Here is a 19905-nt window from a genome sequence, read left to right as displayed (position 1 = left end):
GACCTTCTATAGTTACCTTCCTGAACTTCCTGTTTTCATTCTGGAACCCTAGAAATCAGTTTTCCACAGACAACCAGATTAAGCTTGCAAAACAAAAACAGAAAACAACAACAACACAGTTCCCTGTTTGAAGTTCTCCAGTGTCCTCTCAGTGTACAACACACCTGCCTTTCTGTGTGTCTTCACCTCCTGGTTCTCATCCCCACTCACTACACTCCAGCCGTCCGTGACTTCTTTCCATATTAAAACACACCAAGCTTATACCTGTCTTATTCATCTGCTCTTCTGTCTGCTCTTGTGCTCATCTGTCCCAGACGTCTGGCCCTTTATTGTGATTCAGGTCTCCGCTGAAAATTACTCCCTCAGAGAGTTCTGTCTGAGCACACAGTCTAAATTAAGCCCCTCCCTGTTTTATTTCCTCTGTAGCATTCACTGTCTCAAGCTACCTTGTTTATTTGTTTACATGTTTACTGCCTGTCTTACCACACTGAGAGCAAGTATCTCACCACTTTTATCTATGAAGCTTCTTGGATAGTGCGTGACACACAGTTCACATTGTCGTGGCTCAGTAAATGTTGGTTAAAAAGCATGAGCATAATAATGATTGACAACATGGAGGTCACAGTACCCACTAAAAGTTCTGAATGGTGAAAACACACAATACCATAAGCGACTGTGGCAAGTGATAATTAGCAAGACTTGAGTGACAGATTCTTACCTTTGGACTTAGAAAAAGGACAAAAAAACAGTATCATTAACAGAGATTATTATTTGAATTAATGTCAGCTTTCTTCCTCTTATTAGTAAAGCCTATCTTCTGGAAATTTTAGCAGAGCAAATATAGCAGTTGTATCTATAAGCTGAAACTCTGGCATGGTTATTGACAATTTATAGTAATGACAGGGTTAGCAGAGTACACCAGTGAGCCAGTGAGTGTCAAGAAGAAAAGCAGGGACTTCCGTCCTGGCGGTCCAGTGGTTGAGACTCCATACTCCCAGTGCAGGGGACGCGGGTTCGATCTCTGGTCAGGGAACTAAGATCCCGCAAGCCTCATGGCACAGCCAAAAAAAAAAAAAGAACAGCGATACCAGTGATCTGTAACATTAACAGTATACAAATGCCAGATGCCATTCTATTACTAGCAAACAGTTAAACAGTCTTAAACTGCTTCTTGAGTCGTGATGAACATAAACAGGTGCTTTTAAAGGGTTTATATGGTGGTAAATCCACCAAGGAGTTCCATTTAAGAGTATGTGAGTGGTCAGAAACATTACATAAGAATGTAAAGAACCTGAAACATTCAGTATAAACCCACTTATTTAGGCTTTTGAAAAATGACATCTACTTATATATTTTCACTCAAAACAGGTTAATATTTTTCATTGTGGATGTGTCGTAGCAGAAATACGTGACTACAGGCAGTCCAGTAACATGAAATCCCCTGGTTACCAAAGTAGGCACATTCTCTTACGTCCAACAATGCAGGTAAGGAATGTTTAATTAAGAAGTATTATTTCAGATTTTATTTGGAGTTTTACTTACTAAATGTCTTCATATGTTTGTATACCTATACATTAATGTGTTTTTTTAACTTTTATTTCTTCTAGACTTTAATCTGTGATGTACATTCAATAACAAGTGATAACCATAAATGGACGCAGGTTAGTTCTGTTTTTTAATCCCAAACAGTAATATATAGGATGAAACAATATTTACTAAGTTAAGCAAAAGATATTTTCTGCTCATAATTCTATCTATGAGTAAAGTTTGGGATTGATTTATGAGCTTTAGAAGTTAAGGGTCTCTACAAAGATGCAGTAATCCCTCAAGGAACTAAAACAGTTCAGTCCCAGTTGCTTTTAGGGCATAGTATAATAGGGTGAATCTGACCTCACCCAATGTGAAACATAGTTTTGTATCCCCTCTCAAACAGAATGTTTTGTTGTGGATACAAATAGATGCTGATTTTCTGTCATCTAGGATTCTAAAGCAGACCTAGCTCGTCTTGTCTTTTTTGCCATCCATACTGGTTGTAGTCCTAGGGGACGTCTCTTACCTGGAGAATAGCCAGTTAGTCCTCCAGTGCTGGCTCAGTATATATGAGGTGCCCACTCACAAGAGTGTTCACTTATTTCTCTGTCACTATAAAGACGATAGTTAAAGTAAAATATCAATAATGAGAATTATTCTAGCTGTGAAATATGATTATAAAATAAGATCCAGTTCATCAGTAACTATCAAGTGTTGTAGTTTGGGCTGTAATCTTTTTGTTTACAAGAAGGTTAAAAGCTATTAAAAGAATATTCAAAAACTCACTGGTCATCATTGGAGGTTCTTAGGGCATTGATTTCTTACTCTGAAGATTGGTAAATAATGGGAGAGACCAAAGCCTTTATTCTGCCTTTTCAAGGAAAATCCGTAAGAAAAATTTCAGCTAACAAGTGTAAAAGAAATGATAGACTTTTTAAAATGTCATCAACTTGGAAGTCTTAATGAATCTAGATGTCTGTATTTCTTAGATGTGAAAAACCTATAGTCTGACTAAACCATCTGGTGTAAAAGTGGGACAGTCAATCCTTGTGTGCCTCCTTGCGTGGCGCACGAGAAAGTATACAGTAGTACTGTTGAAGAGCTCTTGTTTAAAAAATAGAACCTTAATTTAAATCAAGCCTCTACATCTAACTAACAGTTTAAAAGTAATTTATGGAGTAAGAGAAACCATTAAATGACATGGATGAGGAAGCAACCAGCCAGACCCAGTTAAATGATACCCTGAGGAAGCAGTTGCTCAAATCCCAGCAAATCAGTTGCATGAGAAAAGAAAAAAAGATGGGGGAAGAGGTGATCCTTACAGAATTTTTTTAAACAAATGTTTGAGAGATAAAAACCGAATACAATGTGTAGGCCTTGTTTGAGTTCAAATTCAAACAAACCAACTAAGAATACGCTTTTGAGATAATGGGAATTTATCTAGACTGGATATTAGAGGTCCTTAGCAGTTAGCAGTGCGTCCTGAAGGATTTTTCAGATGAAATAATACAACATTGAAAATGTATTTAAAATTACTCCAGGAAAACAAAGAAAAACAGAAAACAAGTTAGGGGCGGTTGTTAAATAAAATTGGGTGTTGGTACGTGGGTGTCATTATATTTCTGTTTTGTGTATTTTTGAAAATTTCCATAAGAAGTTGAATAGATCTAGCGAAAGAAGCAATGTTTCTTTTTTTTTTCTTTTTTGCGGTACGCGGGCCTCTCACTGTTATGGCCTCTCCCGTTGCGGAGCACAGGCTCCAGACGCGCAGGCTCAGCGGCCATGGCTCACGGGCCCAGCCGCTCCGCGGCATGTGGGATCTTCCCAGACCGGGGCACGAAGCCATGTCCCCTGCATCGGCAGGCGGACTCTCAACCACTGCGCCACCAGGGAAGCCCGCAATGTTTCTTTTTTGAAAAAATTTTTAGTCAGCAGTAATTAATTGATTCATTTGACTTTTTAAAAATTTAGTTAATAGCCGTTAAAATGTTTCAGAGTTTAAGCAAAAAACAAATAGACAAAATAGGATTCAGTAACGTAAGTTCAATGACACTGGTAAAGAGCCTGTATCAACTTTGGAATTGGTGTATATAGTTTATGCGGTATTAGTGGAGTCATTTTTAGTCTTGAGATGAAGTTAAGCCGCGTGTACAGTGGGACCGTGTTCTCCCAGTTAGTGAACGTGCTGTCATCTCTCTTGGTCCTGTAAGCTTTGTGGGGACAGAGGACTTTATCCCCCCCGCCCCCGCCTAGAACAGTGTCTTACACATTGTAGGTGCTTAGTAAATACTCGTTGGGCTAATGGATAGGCATTCTTAAAATGTGACCACTTTGTACCAATTACTGAATTTCCATGAGTAGTTTCATTATGCTGTCAGGTTTCTAAAGTTTACACACTTAGGTTGGAACTTGAAATACTGTATTTTACTGTACCCCTTAGCAGAAATATTCCAAGGAATATCTCTAGATTAAGTGATATGTATGATTTAAAAATCTTAAATCTCGTATTGGTATATGCTCTTACATATTTCAGGAAGACAAACTTTTGCTTGAGAGCCAACTGATTCTAGCTACAGCTGAACCACTGTGTCTTGATCCTTCTGTAGCTGTAACCTGCACTGCAAACAGGCTGCTCTATAACAAGCAAAAGATGAACACGCGCCCAATGAAACGGTAATTACCTTTGTGGAAGGATAAACCAAAAGAGAACTAGAGCAGTAGCTCTAAATTTTGCCATTTATGGTATCTTTTCCCTTTAAAGAATAAATGTGCTCTGGTTTTTTTTTTTTTTTAATATTTATTTGTTTATTTATTTGTGCTGGGTCTTAGTTGCGGCTCGCCGGCTCCTTGGTTGCCGCTCACCAGCTGCTTAGTTGCAACACGCCGGCTCCTTAGTTGTGGCATGCGAACTCTTGGTTGCAGCATGCATGTGGGATCTAGTTTCCTGACCAGGGATCAAACCCAGGCCCCCTGCATTGGGAGTGTGGGGTCTTAACCACTGTGCCACCAGGGAAATCCTTGATTTTTTAAAATTGGATTTTTAATTGTCTTTAATACTTTTATTGTGTAAGAATTAGGATTTTTTTAACATGTACTCTGCTTTATATTGAAGTGATGCATTTTCTGCATTCTTTTGAAGAACAAACTACCTATAAATTCAGAGTTTGTTCACCAAAAAGATAGAAATTCTGAGGTATGAGCAGAAAGAATAATTTGTCACTTCCTAACACCAGTTTAATTTTTGTTAACATTACCTTTAACGATACAATTTGTAATTTCTTTTAGAGATCTGGGAAAATGATCACATTTTGAGAAGTCAGTTTCTAACTAAATGCCTTTTTATAACATGGTAATTTGTCTTAGAATGTTTTAGCTATCTCTTCTAGTTAATAAAGTAAAAGAATGCATATTAATTTGGTCTGCAGTTATAGTAGGCTCATCATTAAGTTATCTTTGCATAATTGTTTGAGTTGCCCACTTTGGATCTTCTTCAAGTTTGAAGGGGCTGAAATAACCCACCCATTTTCTAAATTCCCTGCTTTACTGTGGAAATAATATATTCTGGGGAAAAGGTGCAGCTTTGGAAATAGTGAAGTAAGTCCAAATTGTATCCATTAGCAGTCCTATAAAGTCTCCTAGTATCTCTGTCCACATCTCTCCACGCCCACTGCCAGTGCCTTAAGCCAAGCCACCATCATCTTCATCTTGACTTCTGCAATAAAATCCTTCCTAACTGGTCTTCCTACTTCACCTTCGCTCGCTTCTGGTCTGTTCGCCATGTAAGCAAACCACAGTAATGTTTTGAAAACCTCAAAGCCAACCACGCCACCACTTGCTTAAATTCCTCTAAAACCATCCCATTGTACTTCACATTCACTCTAAACGCATTATCATTCATCTGCAAGGCCCCTGCCTTGCTCTTTGACCTCATCTCCCATTGTGTGGACCCAGATGCTCTAGTCCTACTTTCATTTTTCTGTTTTAAAAATAAGCCAACTTTGTTCCTGCCTCAGCACCTTTTAAAATTCTCTCTCTCTGCTTCAACTGTTCCTTCCCTGATCCTTTCACAGCTTGTCCCTTCTTGTCATGTCTCAGCTCACGCATCATTTCTTCAGAGTCCTTCCCTGCCCTAATGTTGCCCTCTCTATCACGTACCCACCACAGCACCCTGGTTTTTCTCCTACTGCTGATTGTCATCTGGAACGATGGGACCTGTTTACTTGTATAGGTGTGTCTTCACTTCCGGACTGTCAGCTCCGTGGTAGCAGGAATTTTGTTAGTCCTGTGTCCATTTTTATTTCACCAGTGCCTAGAACATTCCTTGGCAAGTGACAGTGTTCTACGGATATTTGTGATTTAATGACACATTTAACACCTACTAACTTAAACCATGTTTATTCTGAGTTTCTTGTATTAGCTTTCTGTAGTTCAATCTCTTAATATTTCAGGTGTTTCAAGAGATATTCCAGGTCCTCGCTGAATCGGCAGCAAGATCTGTCTCATTGTCCACCTCCTCCTCAGCTAAAATTACTTGATTTCTTACAAAAAAGAAAGGAAAGAAAAGCAGGTCAGCATTATGACCTCAAAATTTCTAAAGCAGGAAACGTAAGTATATATTTTTAAATGAAGCTTATTATTCTGCCAAATGCCTTGCCTTATTTTCAGTGTTCAGTGTATTTATTTATACTCTTTTTAATTTTTTAGTGTGTGGATATGTGGAAACGGAGTCCCTGTAATTTGGCCATACCTTCTGAAGTGGATGTAAGTCAGTGCATGAATTGCATGTCCTTTCATGTAAGGTTCCTAAGTTTGACTAATAGTAGCTTAAACTTTGGGAAAACAAACACTCTTACTACTTCTTTTTTATTTTATTTATTTATTTTATTGAATGAAAGATTCTTTAAATTCTATAGTACTTTACAGTTTTCAGAAGTTTCACACATATGACTTTATATAATCCCATAATAACCCTTTTTTTCCCCATTACCCCTATATTGCCCCTCTCCCATTCCTTTTCCCCACTGGTAACCACTAGTTCATTCTCAATTTGTGCTAAGACTCTTCTTACGTCAGCTGCTCATTTTCAGCAGCTATTCTGTTTTCACATTAACTTGTCTAAAAATGTAACTCCTTAATACAGGTCTGTGTTTAGAGCAGGAATAATAACCAAAGTATTTCAAAATGTGTAAAAAGATGGTACATATTACATAATATGCATAAAATGACTGATTTTTTTCATAATATTTCATCATAATTTCCTGATAATGCTTCTTTTCTCACTGGCTAAATTTAAAAATTAATAATATTGGAGCAGTAGCCAAGATTAGGAACCTTGGGTGGTATTCTTTGCTGGCCCATGAAACACATGAACTATAAATGAGCAAAGACAGGAAAGAGATCTTTTGATGGGAGGTTCCATATTTCTTTTGTTTCCCCATTTCTCCTATTTTTATTATTCACTCAATTCTTTAGAATTGGTCGGTTATTTTAACAGATGTTTGCTCTGTGCATCCTTCCCAGGCTAGCACATGTATAATTCTTATTACCTTTGATTTTTTAAAAATTGTGAAAAGCATCAGAAGTACACTGTACATACAGCTCAAGAGAGTAAGCCACATTACCTTTCAGTAACTTATGCGCCCTTCAAGGAACGTGGCCTGAGAAGAGATGTTTAGTGTAAATACCAAAGTGTGGGATTTAGCTTTGGAGGGCAGTCTGGATATCTAACGCAGGGCTTCCAAAACCTTAATGTACGTAAGAATCACATGGGTTGCTTGTTAAAATGCAGGTTCCAGTTCAACAGGTCTGGGCTAGGGCCTGAGATCCTGCAATACTGAAAAGCTCCTAGGTTGGTGGCACTGGAGTCCACAGACCATGCCTTGAGTAGCAAAGCCCTAATAAAAAGTTTCTCAGCCTAACTCGATCTGTTGAAGCACCTAGGATACCAGTTAAACATACACACTTAAACCCTCACTTCAGACCTGCTTACTGAATCAGGCCTCCAGGGGAGGGATATGGGAATCTGAATTTGTACCAGATGCCCAAGTGAATCTGTTACTCTTAGAATCATGGTTACCAGGAAGATGAGAACTTTTGGTTCACACAGACTGGTAGGAGATACGTGGAATATGTGGTTCAAGTCTGACTAGAAAATGGAAAAGATTTACAAAAATTTTTACCAGTTCTAATATAACTTCCCTAGTCTCTTCCTAGTTTTGTCCACACTGTTACATGACAATTCCTGTTCCATTAAAGACCCAGCCAGAGGAAATGATCCAGATCCTGGTCCTAATCACCTCTCTGACATCCCAGTTTTCCTAAAAGTCAAATGTGATATCACCTTATGGAGCATAAAGAAGAGGCACTGTCCAAAACAGCAGCTGTGTTTATTACACTTGTTTAATGGCAAAAGAGATTCTAATTTCATTTTATTTGTAAAACCAGTTGGTCTAATTGAATATATATCAGGAGAATTTTAAACTACTTAAGCATAAGTAGTTGGTGTTATTAGCGATTCAAGAATTCTTGTGCTAAAAAGTATAGTAACCGAAAGTGGGGTCCAGCTGCTCACCACTTAAAAGCCAGTAAAGAGGCCAGGTTGGTGGAAAGGAAAGTTTGCTTTATTTTGGATGCCAGCAGCTGTGGGGGAGAGCAGGCGCCTGTCCAAAGGCCGACTACCCCTCCTGACAATCGGAGCAAGAGTTTCTATACACGGAGGGAGGGGTACATGCAGAAACAGTACAGTCAGCTCTGACAGTCGTCTTGAAATTGGTCATCAGTGGTCTGACCAGCATCATCTCGATTGTTTCAGGGACAGTTAATCTTCACTTCTAGGGTCAGTTTGTTCCCATTTCTTTGAGGCTAGTTCTCGGAATCGTGGCAACTTATGTTATGGCTACAGCCTGGTCATCATGTAGTTGACTTCTTCCACCTGGTGGGGTTACAGTATCTACAAGACAGCTCACAGGATAGGGCTCGGAGTATTATCTATAGCCCTTGAGGAGGAACTAACGGGCCTTGACTTTGCTCCATGACTAAACTATTATTCTTTGGTCTCCTTGACTGTTTTCCTTTGTTTCTGCATTTTCTCACTTCTCTGATTAAACTTATTCTTTGACTAAAGTTTTTCCACAGACAAAAGCAGGGGGGCGGGGCGGGGGTCGGGTTGGGGAAGGGTCCTGCCCCGTTTCAGTGTATTGTATTAAGTCACTTAGGTTTTTCTCTTTGGTCATAATACTGATTTCATTATATCTGATGTCTCTTGATTTGATTGCTTAGGTGGAAAAATATGCCAAAGTGGAAAAATCTATCAAATCTGATGACTCACAACCAACAGTCTGGCCAGCCCATGTAAGTAACCGTTGCAGTCTCCATTTCTAATGATGCTGTCTCTAATCTGGGATCTGAATTTATTAGACATATAAAGTACAGTAGCCTTTATTTTGGGATCTTCTTTTGTTTGTTTGTTTTTAAGAACTTTCTGGGAGTTTAGTGAATTAAAAAAAGGAACAATGGTTTAGTTTTGTTTTTCATAAAATATGGTTTCCATTCTAGGGACAATTTTAAGGCATAACTGCATTTTTACTTTTGTTTTGGTCCCCTATTGGTAGTTCTGATTTGTTTTCTGTTTCAAATTAATAATTAGTAAGTTATTCTAAGGATATCTTTAAAGAGAAATGTTTTGTGTATGTCTCTCTAATTGCAGTGACTTCTTAAAGGCATATTTAATTTTGTGGCATAATTAATTATGTGAATCTAGGAGTGAAATGAGAGTTTGTTTGTTTTTTAATTTCTTTTTGGCTGTGTTGGGTCTTAGTTGGCGACACGCGGGATCTTCGTTGTGGCATGAAGGATCTTTTCGTTGCAGCACACGGGCTTCTCTCTAGTTGCGGCATGCGGGTTTTCTCACTCTAGTTGTGGTGCGTGGGTTCTGTAGTTAGGGCGCGTGGGCTCTGTAGTTTGCAGCATGTGGGCTCAGTAGTTGTGGTGCGTGGGCTTAGTTGCCCTGTGACATGTAGGATCTTAGCTCCCCAACCAGGGATCAAACCCACATTCCCTGAATTGGAAGGCGGATTCTTTACCACAGGACCACCAGGGAAGTCCCATGAGAGATATTTGGTATGTGCAATAGCAAAAAGACTAATGACAAATAGAAACAGGTTTGCTTTTGAAAGTTTTATCCTTTTAGTATTTAATATTTGCATTCATATGTTCAGTGTATGAAATTCTGACATTCACTAGGGCTTCGTTAACTAAATATCCCATTGAAACTCTTGTTCCCAAAGTACCATGTTGAAAAAAGAATCCTGGGCTTCTTTCCCTTAGACTTTTTTCTCTAAGGACTATGTTCCGTGTGTCTTTTTATTGCAAGATGTAAATTAGTGTGTCATTTACTCCTGATTTGTGTTAATTCTGACTATGTATTTACTGGAGAAGGTATTTATTTGGGATGCTCGGTCTTTTTCAGGATGTAAAAGATGACTATATATTTGAATGTGAAGCTGGTAATCCATATCAGAAAACAAAGCTGACCATTTTGCAGTCACTTGGTGATCCACTTTACTATGGTAAAATACAGCCATGTAAAGAAGATGAAGAGAGTGACAGTCAGATGTCTCCATCCCAGTGAGTTCTGTTAAACACAGGCAGTTGACAAAATAAGTCATCAGAATGTATTTAGCAACTACTGATGAACTATTAATGAATAAAAGTTTCCCTGTTTTGTTAGTTAAATACTCCAGTTAGATTTGGCAGCAGACCTAAGTAAACTTAAATTGTAGTTACCATGCTGTCCAAGAGTTCTTTGAAATAATAATTTCTTTAAAAAACACAAACACAAACAAAAAAACCTGTGCTATAAATTATTCTTATATTTGCTTTGAAAGATATGCCCGTGATATCCCTCTTGGTATATTTATGTGTTGCCACTTATGACTTTAACCTCTCTGTGAGCATGAAGTGCTTCCGGGCAATAGTTTGTTTAAATGGGAAGCAAGTTTACTGTAAATTAAATGTAAAAGCTGTTAAAAATGCTTGATATTTCAGCACTGCCTGTAAGGACACAGACTCAGTGCTTAATGTAGTTACTGGCTCTAGAAGTACATATATAGTTGTCCCTTGGTATCCACAGAGGATTGGTTCCAGGACCCCCTTGGATACCAAAATCTGCAGATGCTCAAGTCTCTTATATCAAAATGGTGTAGTGTTTGCAACCTCTGTACATCCCTCCCATATACTTTATCTGGGTTACTTAACAATACCTAATACAGTGTAAATGCTATGTAAATAAGTAATAAATACAATTTAAATGTTACGTAAATAGTTGCCAGCCCGTGGCAAATTCAAGTTTTGCTTTTTGGGACTTTTCTGGAATATTTTCCCCCCAAGTATTTTCATTCCATGGTGGTTGAATCTGGGGATGCAGAATCTGCAGATATAGAGCGCCAACGGAAGTTGATACTCCTAAGCTTACGGGCTACATGTATTTACTACAAGGTACCCGTATTTAGTTTTGTTTTCCTTGTTCGTTTTATTATTAGTTCTGCTTTTTAATCAAGTCGATGCTGTTTTGAAAAGAAGGAAAAATAAAGAGAACCTCAGCAGAAAAAAGCAGGGGCCAGCTCTATGCTAAATCCTTACAAAATACTAATTGAAACCATGGCAGAAAAATGGATTTTAAAGAGTAACCTCACCAATACCGAAGTAAAAGTCAATGGGAGGAAACAGCAGTCAGGGAATCAATCCTCAGCTAATTTTTTCACATTAGCAGTTTTTATTTTTGTATGCTAAGTAGAAAAATCAGGTATTTCGATTAGCTATATTTTGTAGTCCTCCCTTTAAAGATACACATTGGTCATTTTAAATAGTTATTAACTTTTCTCAAACACAAGGGCATATGTTCTCTCATTAAAAAAAAAAATTGTTCAAAAAGCCAACTGATTAGATTTGACAAGAAGAGAATTGAATTTTTTGCCTTTTACATCAGGACGTTGCTGCAGAAATGCTGCATTGTTTATTACCTTCTAGTCCTTCTCCCATATTCATAAATTACTTGATTTAGTAGCTATAAAGTCAAAGTTTGAGCTGCATTAACCAAGTTTTTCTTTTTTTACATTTTATATTTCAGCTTCTCCACAGATGATCATTCAAATTGGTAATTAAAAAATAAACAAACTATTTTAATACGTTAAGAAATCATATAAATGTCAAACTCTTTTAAGACTTGATAAAGACTTTTTATTTAAATTGATGATAAACCATCTTCCTCGTCTAAAATATATTTTAAGGGCCTGCTATATAGACATTAATAATGTCTTCCAAAATCAAAGGTTAAAGTGAGAGGAAGGCCAAAGGCTTTGTACACGGTAGTTCAGTGAATATTGCTGTAGGACAGACACTTGTAAGGGTGTATAGCACTTGGTAACTTTCAGCCCAGATTTTGTTTTGAAACATAGGTTTTCTGCCAAAGTAAATCTCCTTTAAATTAGATCAGCCAACTTATTCACAGAATTATTTTGTAATGCATGCAGAGCTTGGTCATTGCTTCCTATTTTTTAATGTATTTTAAAATTTTTGTTTTCATGATACCTTGGTAGATTTTAATTCAGTTTATAAAATTACTGTCACTAAAATATGGAAGTCTTCAAAAGTAATCTCAGGGCTCCTTAAAACAAGTCTATCTAATACTTTTCTCTTCTTTTTTTAAAAACAATTTAGGTTCATTATTGGATCAAAGACTGATGCTGAGAGGTAAAAATATTTGCATCTTTATTTGTGATCTGGATGGATATGATAAACTTCACTCTTGTAGGGTAGAGACTACTCCATTCGAAGTTAAAGCTTTGATTTTAATTATGCCTAGGTATTACTAGGATTTTTAAATAGAATTAGGAAAATAACAACTAAAAGGATAATGTTTAAAATGTAGCTTTATTTTAAATAAGAGAACTTAGATGTATCTACAGTAGCTAAGGAAAATGATTTCTAGGTAATAGTTTAATCAGAATATAAGGGAGAGTCAATGGGTAGTTCTTTTGGCTACTTATTGGTGAAATAATCCCTGTAATTTCTGTATTAGAGACAAGATACTGCAAGTTATCTTTAGATTGTTAATTAGCAAAATGTTTTCAGCACTAGCTTGTTATTGAAAGTATTAGAAGAATGTGCTTTTATCAAAGATAAATTGTCTAATTTTAATTTTTATGTTATTTTTGATAGAACTTGTTTCATTAACAGTTACTATTTATTTCCTATGTAGTAAATTTATGTTTAAAATAGTTAGCTAATCATTACCTGTTTTCCCCCTAATATTTCAGAGTAGTCAGTCAGTACCAGGAACTGGTCCAGAACGAAGCCAAATGTCCAGTGAAGATGTCGCATAGCTCCAGTGGCTCAGCGAGCTTGAGTCAGCCTTCTCCAGGGAAGGAAACAGAAGTGTGTTTGCTTAGCTTTTTTTGCGCTGTTACTTTTTTCTGCCTAATTGTTCTCAAGGAATCTGAGAAATGTTAAGGACTGTTTTATGAGGGATAGGGGTATTGTTTAGTTTTGTTTTTACTTTTGATCTTCTTTTTATTAACTTTTTATGATGGAAACTTTCAAATGTACACAGAGGTAGAGCAAAAAGTGTAATGAACATCTGTGTATACTGATCACCCACCTGGCGTCAACAGTTACTGTTTTTCTGGAGACAATTTAAGGGTGAAGCTTTGCTGTCATCTGACTCTGCTCTTCTCCCTCAAACTTTCTCCCCACCTTATTACTCAGAAATCTTGCCTTCATCCTGTGTATACTGTAAGTTATCTCATGGATCTCCTTATGTGGAATTACATTTTTTTGAAACACCTGTAATACCCAATCTAGAAACATTAAAAGTACATTGCACTTTTTTAAACTGTGTTTTCATCCAGGGGTTATAATAGTGTTACTAATTTGTGAATTTCTGATTTGACCTTAATTTTAATGAGTATGCTTAATGTCACTGTCTTAGCAGCCTGAGACCCTGTCAGTTCAGTCTTCAGTATTGGGGAAGGGAGTAAAACATCGACCTCCACCCATCAAACTTCCCTCAAGCTCAGGAAATAGTTCCTCAGGTATTACATTCCTTAGTTTTTTGTAATCTAGAGTAAGAAACAACAGATGATCGTAATCCATTTACTCATATTTTGATTTACTCAGAGTTTTAAATTGTGAATCTAGGAAACAACGTGTATATTTTTCTTCTAGGTAACTATTTTACACCACAGCAGGTCAGCAGCTTTCTTAAATCTCCAACTCCTCCTCCTGCTTCTAAGCCACCAAGTCTTTCTCGGAAGTCATCCATGGATCTCAATCAAGTTAGCATGCTTTCTCCAGCTGCCCTGTCACCTGCCAGTTCATCACAAAGTGAGTCATAACTTAAATTCTTCATTAACTCTTTGTAAGCTTTTGCATTAGTGTTTCTTAAGATGCCTCTTTTTGACCAGTGAAATAGTGAAATCTGAATGTACTGTCTACCCAAAATGTATAAATTTTGAGACGCTTCATGCCAATCTCTTGTTGACTGTATGTATTACATGTTTATTGTAATTGTATTTGTTTTTCTGTATTTATGTATGCACCTTGTGTATACCTTTCTTATAGACTTGCAACCTACACATCTCCTGAAAAAAATAATCTGGTAGTTAAATGTGGCAATAAGAGTCCAAATTATTTTTTATTCCAGTGTACCCTTGGGCATTTTACATTTTATGTAAACTATGCAGCTGATATGGAAAAAAAGTCATAAGAGTTGTTGCTGCAGTCTTATCTTTGTCAATGTAAGAAGCCAACTAGTTCCAAGGTGGTGATACAGTAAACTGAAAGCCGATTTTTCAATAACACTCTTACACTCTTATAAATTGTTATCAGTTACTAAAATGTGGGATGATCATAAAGCACCTGAAGATATTAAAATGTAATTTTTACTACTGAATACTTTTTTTTTTTTTTAACATCAAGAAGAGTTATTCAAGAATTCTAGCGTTAGTTTGGGAGAATTTCTTCAAATTAGTAAATATCTGAGATATTTAGGTACCAACTTGCAAAAAAGCATTCCAGTTTTTTAGATTTTTTAATAAATAACTAATGTGTGCTGAAAGTTTTAGTACACTGCACAGTGACAGGGTGGTCTTTGCATTAGATGTAAACATCTTCATCTTGATAGCTCAAAAGGTGTAATTTTTCTGCCTTCTTGTTTTGCACAAAGAAAAATTTATAAATTTCCTGAAAGTCTTATTCACACTTCTTATGTTGTGGGTATGGATTATGTTAATCTACTGCACACAGTTGTTACTTTAAGTAAGGGTTGAGTGACAGCTTCTGGACATTCACATTTCTTTCCTTTCTTTCTGCAGGACATGAAAGCTAAAAAAGAAAACACCTCAAGAGCTTTTGGTTTTATTTTTTTGGTTTTTGTTTTTTGTTTTTGTTTTTTTTAAAGTTGATAAACTGTGCATACTTCATTCACAACAGATTTTCTATACATTCTACATTTAAACAGAAGTACACAGTTACTGTTAAAGATGCAGTATTATCTCTCAAATATTTGCTTTATTACTGTGTTTTGTAAAATTTGTTTGTCAGGATAAACTTGATGTGTTAGGAATTAAATATGTATATCTAGGTGCCAAATATGATTGTTAATCATATGTAATTTATTAAATATGTTCAGAGTTTATCTCAGACTGTTAACAGAAAATAAGCAATATTTCTAAGTGAAGTCCTAAATTAGTGAAATCGTAAATAACAAAAATTAATTTGAAGTCCTTTTAAACTTTATAGGCCAAAGGTAGCATGTAGGAAACTAACTTTTAAATGGGTATTGTGGTAGAATACAAACGTATATTTTTACTGTTACTGTAATAGCACCTCTGATGGGATTTGTAGGTGATATACTGCATCCTTAATTGTAATTGAGTGTAGCAACACTCATGTATCATGTGTAGAAATTAACACTTGCAGTTAACTGCTTTAAAAAAAAACTGGAACAAATTGTCAGTGCTAAATAAGATTCCATTAACCTTATTTTAAAAAGGACTGGCCATTTATAACAAACTAGCAATTTTTATTTTTCTCAATGAGCAGGATCTGGAACTCCTAAGCCATCTACTCCTACACCAACCCCTTCATCGACCCCACACCCTCCTGATGCTCAGAGCTCAACTCCTATTACCCCTTCAGCTACCCCTACTCCCCAAGATTCAGGCTTCACCCCTCAGCCCACTTTGTTAACTCAGTTTGCTCAGCAGCAAAGGTCTCTGAGCCAGGCAATGCCTGTAACGACCATTCCTCTTTCCACCATGGTAACATCTATAACTACAGGAACCACGGCCACCCAAGTCATGGCAAACTCTGCTGGACTTAACTTCATCAATGTAGTGGGCTCTGTTTGGTAAGTTTGCATTGATGCCCTGATTTTTTTTTTTTTTTAAGATACTGTAAGCAATCTAAAGAAATTCTTATTTGTGAAATTAAGAACAAATTGCATATTATTGAAATTGAAAGAAAATAGTTTCTATGTGGATAGAAGCTATCTCAACAAGTATGTTTTAATTTTAGGTGATCAATCTATTACATGCACTAAGATGATACTACTACACATCGACAGCGGCTTAGATTTTCCTGTTTATCCTCTGTTTTACCATCTTTTAATCCATTGATTAGGACATTACTCTTCCAAATTATATTTTAAGTATATAGTACTTGATAAATATATAGTACTTGATAAATATATAGTACTTAATTGATAAATAAACTGTACTTAATTTTAGCCAACCTTGCTGTCACTTTCTAGCAAAAAAATGAAACTAAGCCTCCAAATTGACATTTAAGACAGAAATATCTGTGTTTGTTTAGTGGTTTGTTTTTTAATCCAAGGAATTATGTGGCTGATTTTCCCTTTTATAGTGCTAGTTTAATGCTCTGTCTTATTCTCCTGCAGTGGAGCTCAAGCTTTGATGAGTGGTTCAAACCCTATGCTGGGCTGTAACACTGGTGCCATAACTCCTGCAGGAATAAACTTGAGTGGCCTTCTACCCTCAGGAGGTCTGCTACCCAATGCATTGCCCAGTGCAATGCAGGCAGCTTCTCAAGCAGGTCAGAATATTAGAAATAATAACCTCTAATAAAATTAAAGTCCATGCTTATGTAAAAATGCCATTTAACGATATTATTTAAACATTTAACATCCTTATTTTATGAAGTATTATGTCGGAAATATTTCCTTTCAAAAGCTTTAAGAGTTCTGGTATTTGAGTTAAAAACCCATCTAACTATGAACTTCTCTGTGAGGAAACTTGGTAAGCCTATAAGTCTCTGCAAATTTTATCTTTACCTTCCAAAGATTATTATAAAAGTAACTTTTATAATTGTCAGTGTAGTCCTGTCCCAGGTAAAGGAAATGTATTTTGAAAACATATGTGAGCAAGAAAAGCAACACAGCATGGCATTTAAAGCCTCAGTTCTGGAGCCAGACTGCCTGATTTGAACCCTGCTTGTGCAGCTTACTCTAACTGTGTAATCATGACAGAGTTACCTTTGTGCCTCACTTTCTTCATAAATGTGGATGATAATAATACTTTACCTCATAATTGTGAGGATTGAATGAATAAATACAGATGAGGTGCTTAAACTATGCCTGAGATGTGATAAATATTCAAAAATATTTGCTGTCATCATCATTAGTAGTAGTTTTCTTGCAGTAGTAGTAATAATTATAATTACATATACTGAAAAACAGTTTTAATAACTTGTGCTTTTTTTTTAAAATTTACTAATTATTTGGTTGCATCAGGTCTTAGTTGCAGCAGGCGGGCCCCTTAGTTCTGGCATGCGAACTCTTAGTTGCGGCATGCGTGTGGGATCTAGTTCCCGGATCAGGGATTGAACCCAGGCGCGTAGTCTTAACCACCGCACCACCAGGGAAGTCCTGACTTGTGCCATTTTTAAATGCTCTTTAAGAGAACGTATTATATCTCAGAACAGTTCGATTTCTTACTACTGAGAAAAAATTAACAGGAAAAGTAAACTCAGCATAGTCAGAAAAACTTACCTGAAACTTTCTATGAGTTAAGAGAAAGAGAATCCAAAGAATATAATTTAAACATGTTAATATATTGCTGTGATTTTCTAATTCTAGCTCATATTCTTATTTTAATATGTATAAATATGCTCTAGTGACAGAAGCCCTGGAAATGGAATCAGTGTTGAATTTAGGATTTTATATTTACATATAATTCTACCAGTTACTTGTGGCTCCAAATGCTAACTGTGGGGTCTGAAAGCAGTCACTTAATTTTTCTCCCTTAGCCTGAGTTTCATCTATTCTAAAATGGGAGTGAAAATTTCTAAATTCATTTGGTACTTATGAGAAATAAATGAAGTGATATGAAAGTGCCTTTAGAAAGCTATAAAACATGATACAGATGTCATCCACCTTTAAAGGGAGTTATGTCTTTTTTTTTTTTATGAGAATCCTGGAGGGAATATCAGTATTGTCACATTTTTATCTGATTATGCATTTTCCATTTCTTATACAAGACTTTCATACTGTCATCTGTGCATTATTTGCCCTGTAGCTTTTTTAGTACAGTTATCTGCTTAGAGGACCATATACATTTTTAACTAGTGTTCGAATTGGTATATTTAGTGAGGAAAATATATACAATACATACTTTGAGACTGGGATCAGCAAACTATAACCCACATCTAAGCTAAGAATAGTTTTACATTTTTTAAAGTTTGTCTTTTTAAAAAAAGACAAAAGAAAGAGTATATGAGAGTCTCTGTATGGCCCACAAAGCCTACTGGAAGAGTTTGCCAACCCCTGCTTTATGATGTGCTCCATGTTGTGTCACAGATTTGGGGGAATAAGTTCAGAATTAACAGAGCATCGTTTCCTGACTTTCAGCTTGATCCTTACACACAAAATTCAGCAGCGTTCTTTAGCATTATTAATATTAGCATTTGTACTTTAAAAAATGGCACAGAGCACACTGCTTCTCAGAGATAGGGTTATGATCATATGCTGTTTAGCACTGAGGAATATAAATAGATGCCAGTCCCTGAAATGTATTTGCACAACAGTGATAGTTTTATTACGTTTATGGTGTTTGCATACTGCTAGATTACTTTTCCAGCCAACAGTCAAAATATTTATAAAGAAGTCTCAGTTTCTGAAATACAGATTATAGTGTACATCTGGTGCCCACATCTTTGGTATTGGTGAAAATAGGGGGGTTTTTGCTTATAAGAAATTTTTTAAATATAGAAAATAAGCACCTGTGCAGGAAGTACTTAAAAGTATTTTTATATACTAAAGTATAAAATACTTTCAAGTATAATAAAGTTTTAATTCCATGTTTTAACCATGAGTTTTATTTAATAGGTGTTCCATTTGGTTTAAAAAATACTTCAAGTCTCAGGCCCTTAAATCTACTCCAGGTAAACCTGAAACTGCTTTTTATTAAAGTTTTTATAGTTTTTGTTTGTTTGTTTTTAACCATGTAAGTTTGTACATATCAGCATTTGAAGTTTTGAGGTTGTCCAGAATCTTCTAAGGGTGTGGTTACCTTTGCATGTTCAAGTAGATAAGGGGAAAGAATTGGTATCCTATGTACTGCACTTTCATTGGCTCTGGCACCACTGCCAAATCAAGAACTAGTTCCAGAGGGGAGAGTTGACAACTGCCAAGGAAAATAACTTGCCTACAATAGTAGCAGCAGGTATACTTAGAAATAATTTCTCTCTTAACAGACTTTTTATGTATGCATGTAGGTATTGCTGTTTGCTTATAGTAGATTTTCTGTGTGAATAGAAAGTTTTAAAATTAGGTATGTGTGTTCTTTTCCTGAGGAGAATATGACTTTGTGGCACAGTGCCAGGCACCTAGTAGTCAGTCAATAAATGTTTGTTAGATTACAGTTTGTGTCCAGTAGTGAGGCTTTTCTTAACACATTTTATCAATGTTAACGTATAAAGAGAGATTGTAGGTAAAGAATTTAGTACATGTTGTGAACTTAAAATATTCTGAGTGTTATGCTAGGTCATTTAAGGATGGAATTCAGTATTAAGCTAGTAGGTTGGAAAATGGATGGGATTATCTACAGAGAATTTTTAGAAAAGGTAGACATAAATATAAAGATTTGGAGACAAAGAATGGCAGAGCTATGGATTATTGGGAAATAACAATAACAAACAGATCAACCCAACCTGATATTCAGAAGTAATAAATCAGGAAATACACTTAGAACTAAATCTTAAAACTTATTTCCTGTATACAATATGCAAACAGTGTCAGTATTTACAGACTAATTGCAGAATAATCTAATTGTGATATGGACACATTGGTTTATTTAGCCA

At 36.1% G+C, this 19905-nt stretch overlaps 1 protein-coding gene across 12 annotated transcripts in view; it reads left to right on the top strand.

The window, feature by feature from the left end:
• The window catches only part of SUPT20H (SPT20 homolog, SAGA complex component), a gene marked incomplete at its 3' end in the record, with an annotated part of 39021 nt that overhangs the window by 11718 nt on the left and 7398 nt on the right, over nucleotides 1-19905 (top strand). For 7 of the 12 annotated variants that reach the window (XM_081214478.1, XM_081214479.1, XM_081214483.1 and 4 more), the window contains 15 exons: nucleotides 1369-1485; nucleotides 1608-1661; nucleotides 4064-4203; nucleotides 5979-6135; nucleotides 6235-6291; nucleotides 8809-8880; nucleotides 9998-10155; nucleotides 11657-11683; nucleotides 12247-12279; nucleotides 12846-12963; nucleotides 13517-13619; nucleotides 13753-13911; nucleotides 15631-15937; nucleotides 16487-16641; nucleotides 18932-18987. In XM_081214478.1, the coding sequence (XP_081070604.1) occupies nucleotides 1369-1485; nucleotides 1608-1661; nucleotides 4064-4203; nucleotides 5979-6135; nucleotides 6235-6291; nucleotides 8809-8880; nucleotides 9998-10155; nucleotides 11657-11683; nucleotides 12247-12279; nucleotides 12846-12963; nucleotides 13517-13619; nucleotides 13753-13911; nucleotides 15631-15937; nucleotides 16487-16641; nucleotides 18932-18987 (1713 nt within the window). Of the gene's footprint in view, nucleotides 1-1368; nucleotides 1486-1607; nucleotides 1662-4063; nucleotides 4204-5978; nucleotides 6136-6234; nucleotides 6292-8808; nucleotides 8881-9997; nucleotides 10156-11656; nucleotides 11684-12246; nucleotides 12280-12845; nucleotides 12964-13516; nucleotides 13620-13752; nucleotides 13923-15630; nucleotides 15938-16486; nucleotides 16642-18931; nucleotides 18988-19905 lie in introns of those variants that run through there. The other 5 variants (XM_081214481.1, XM_081214482.1, XM_081214475.1 and 2 more) reach the window with 3 other exon arrangements.

The sequence above is a fragment of the Mesoplodon bidens genome, assembly GCF_964165515.1.
Source record: "Mesoplodon bidens genome assembly, chromosome: 17".
Classification (NCBI taxonomy): domain Eukaryota; kingdom Metazoa; phylum Chordata; class Mammalia; order Artiodactyla; family Ziphiidae; genus Mesoplodon; species Mesoplodon bidens.
The sequence above is the reverse complement of the archived record's forward strand: the minus strand, read 5'-3'. Positions and strand labels throughout refer to the sequence as shown.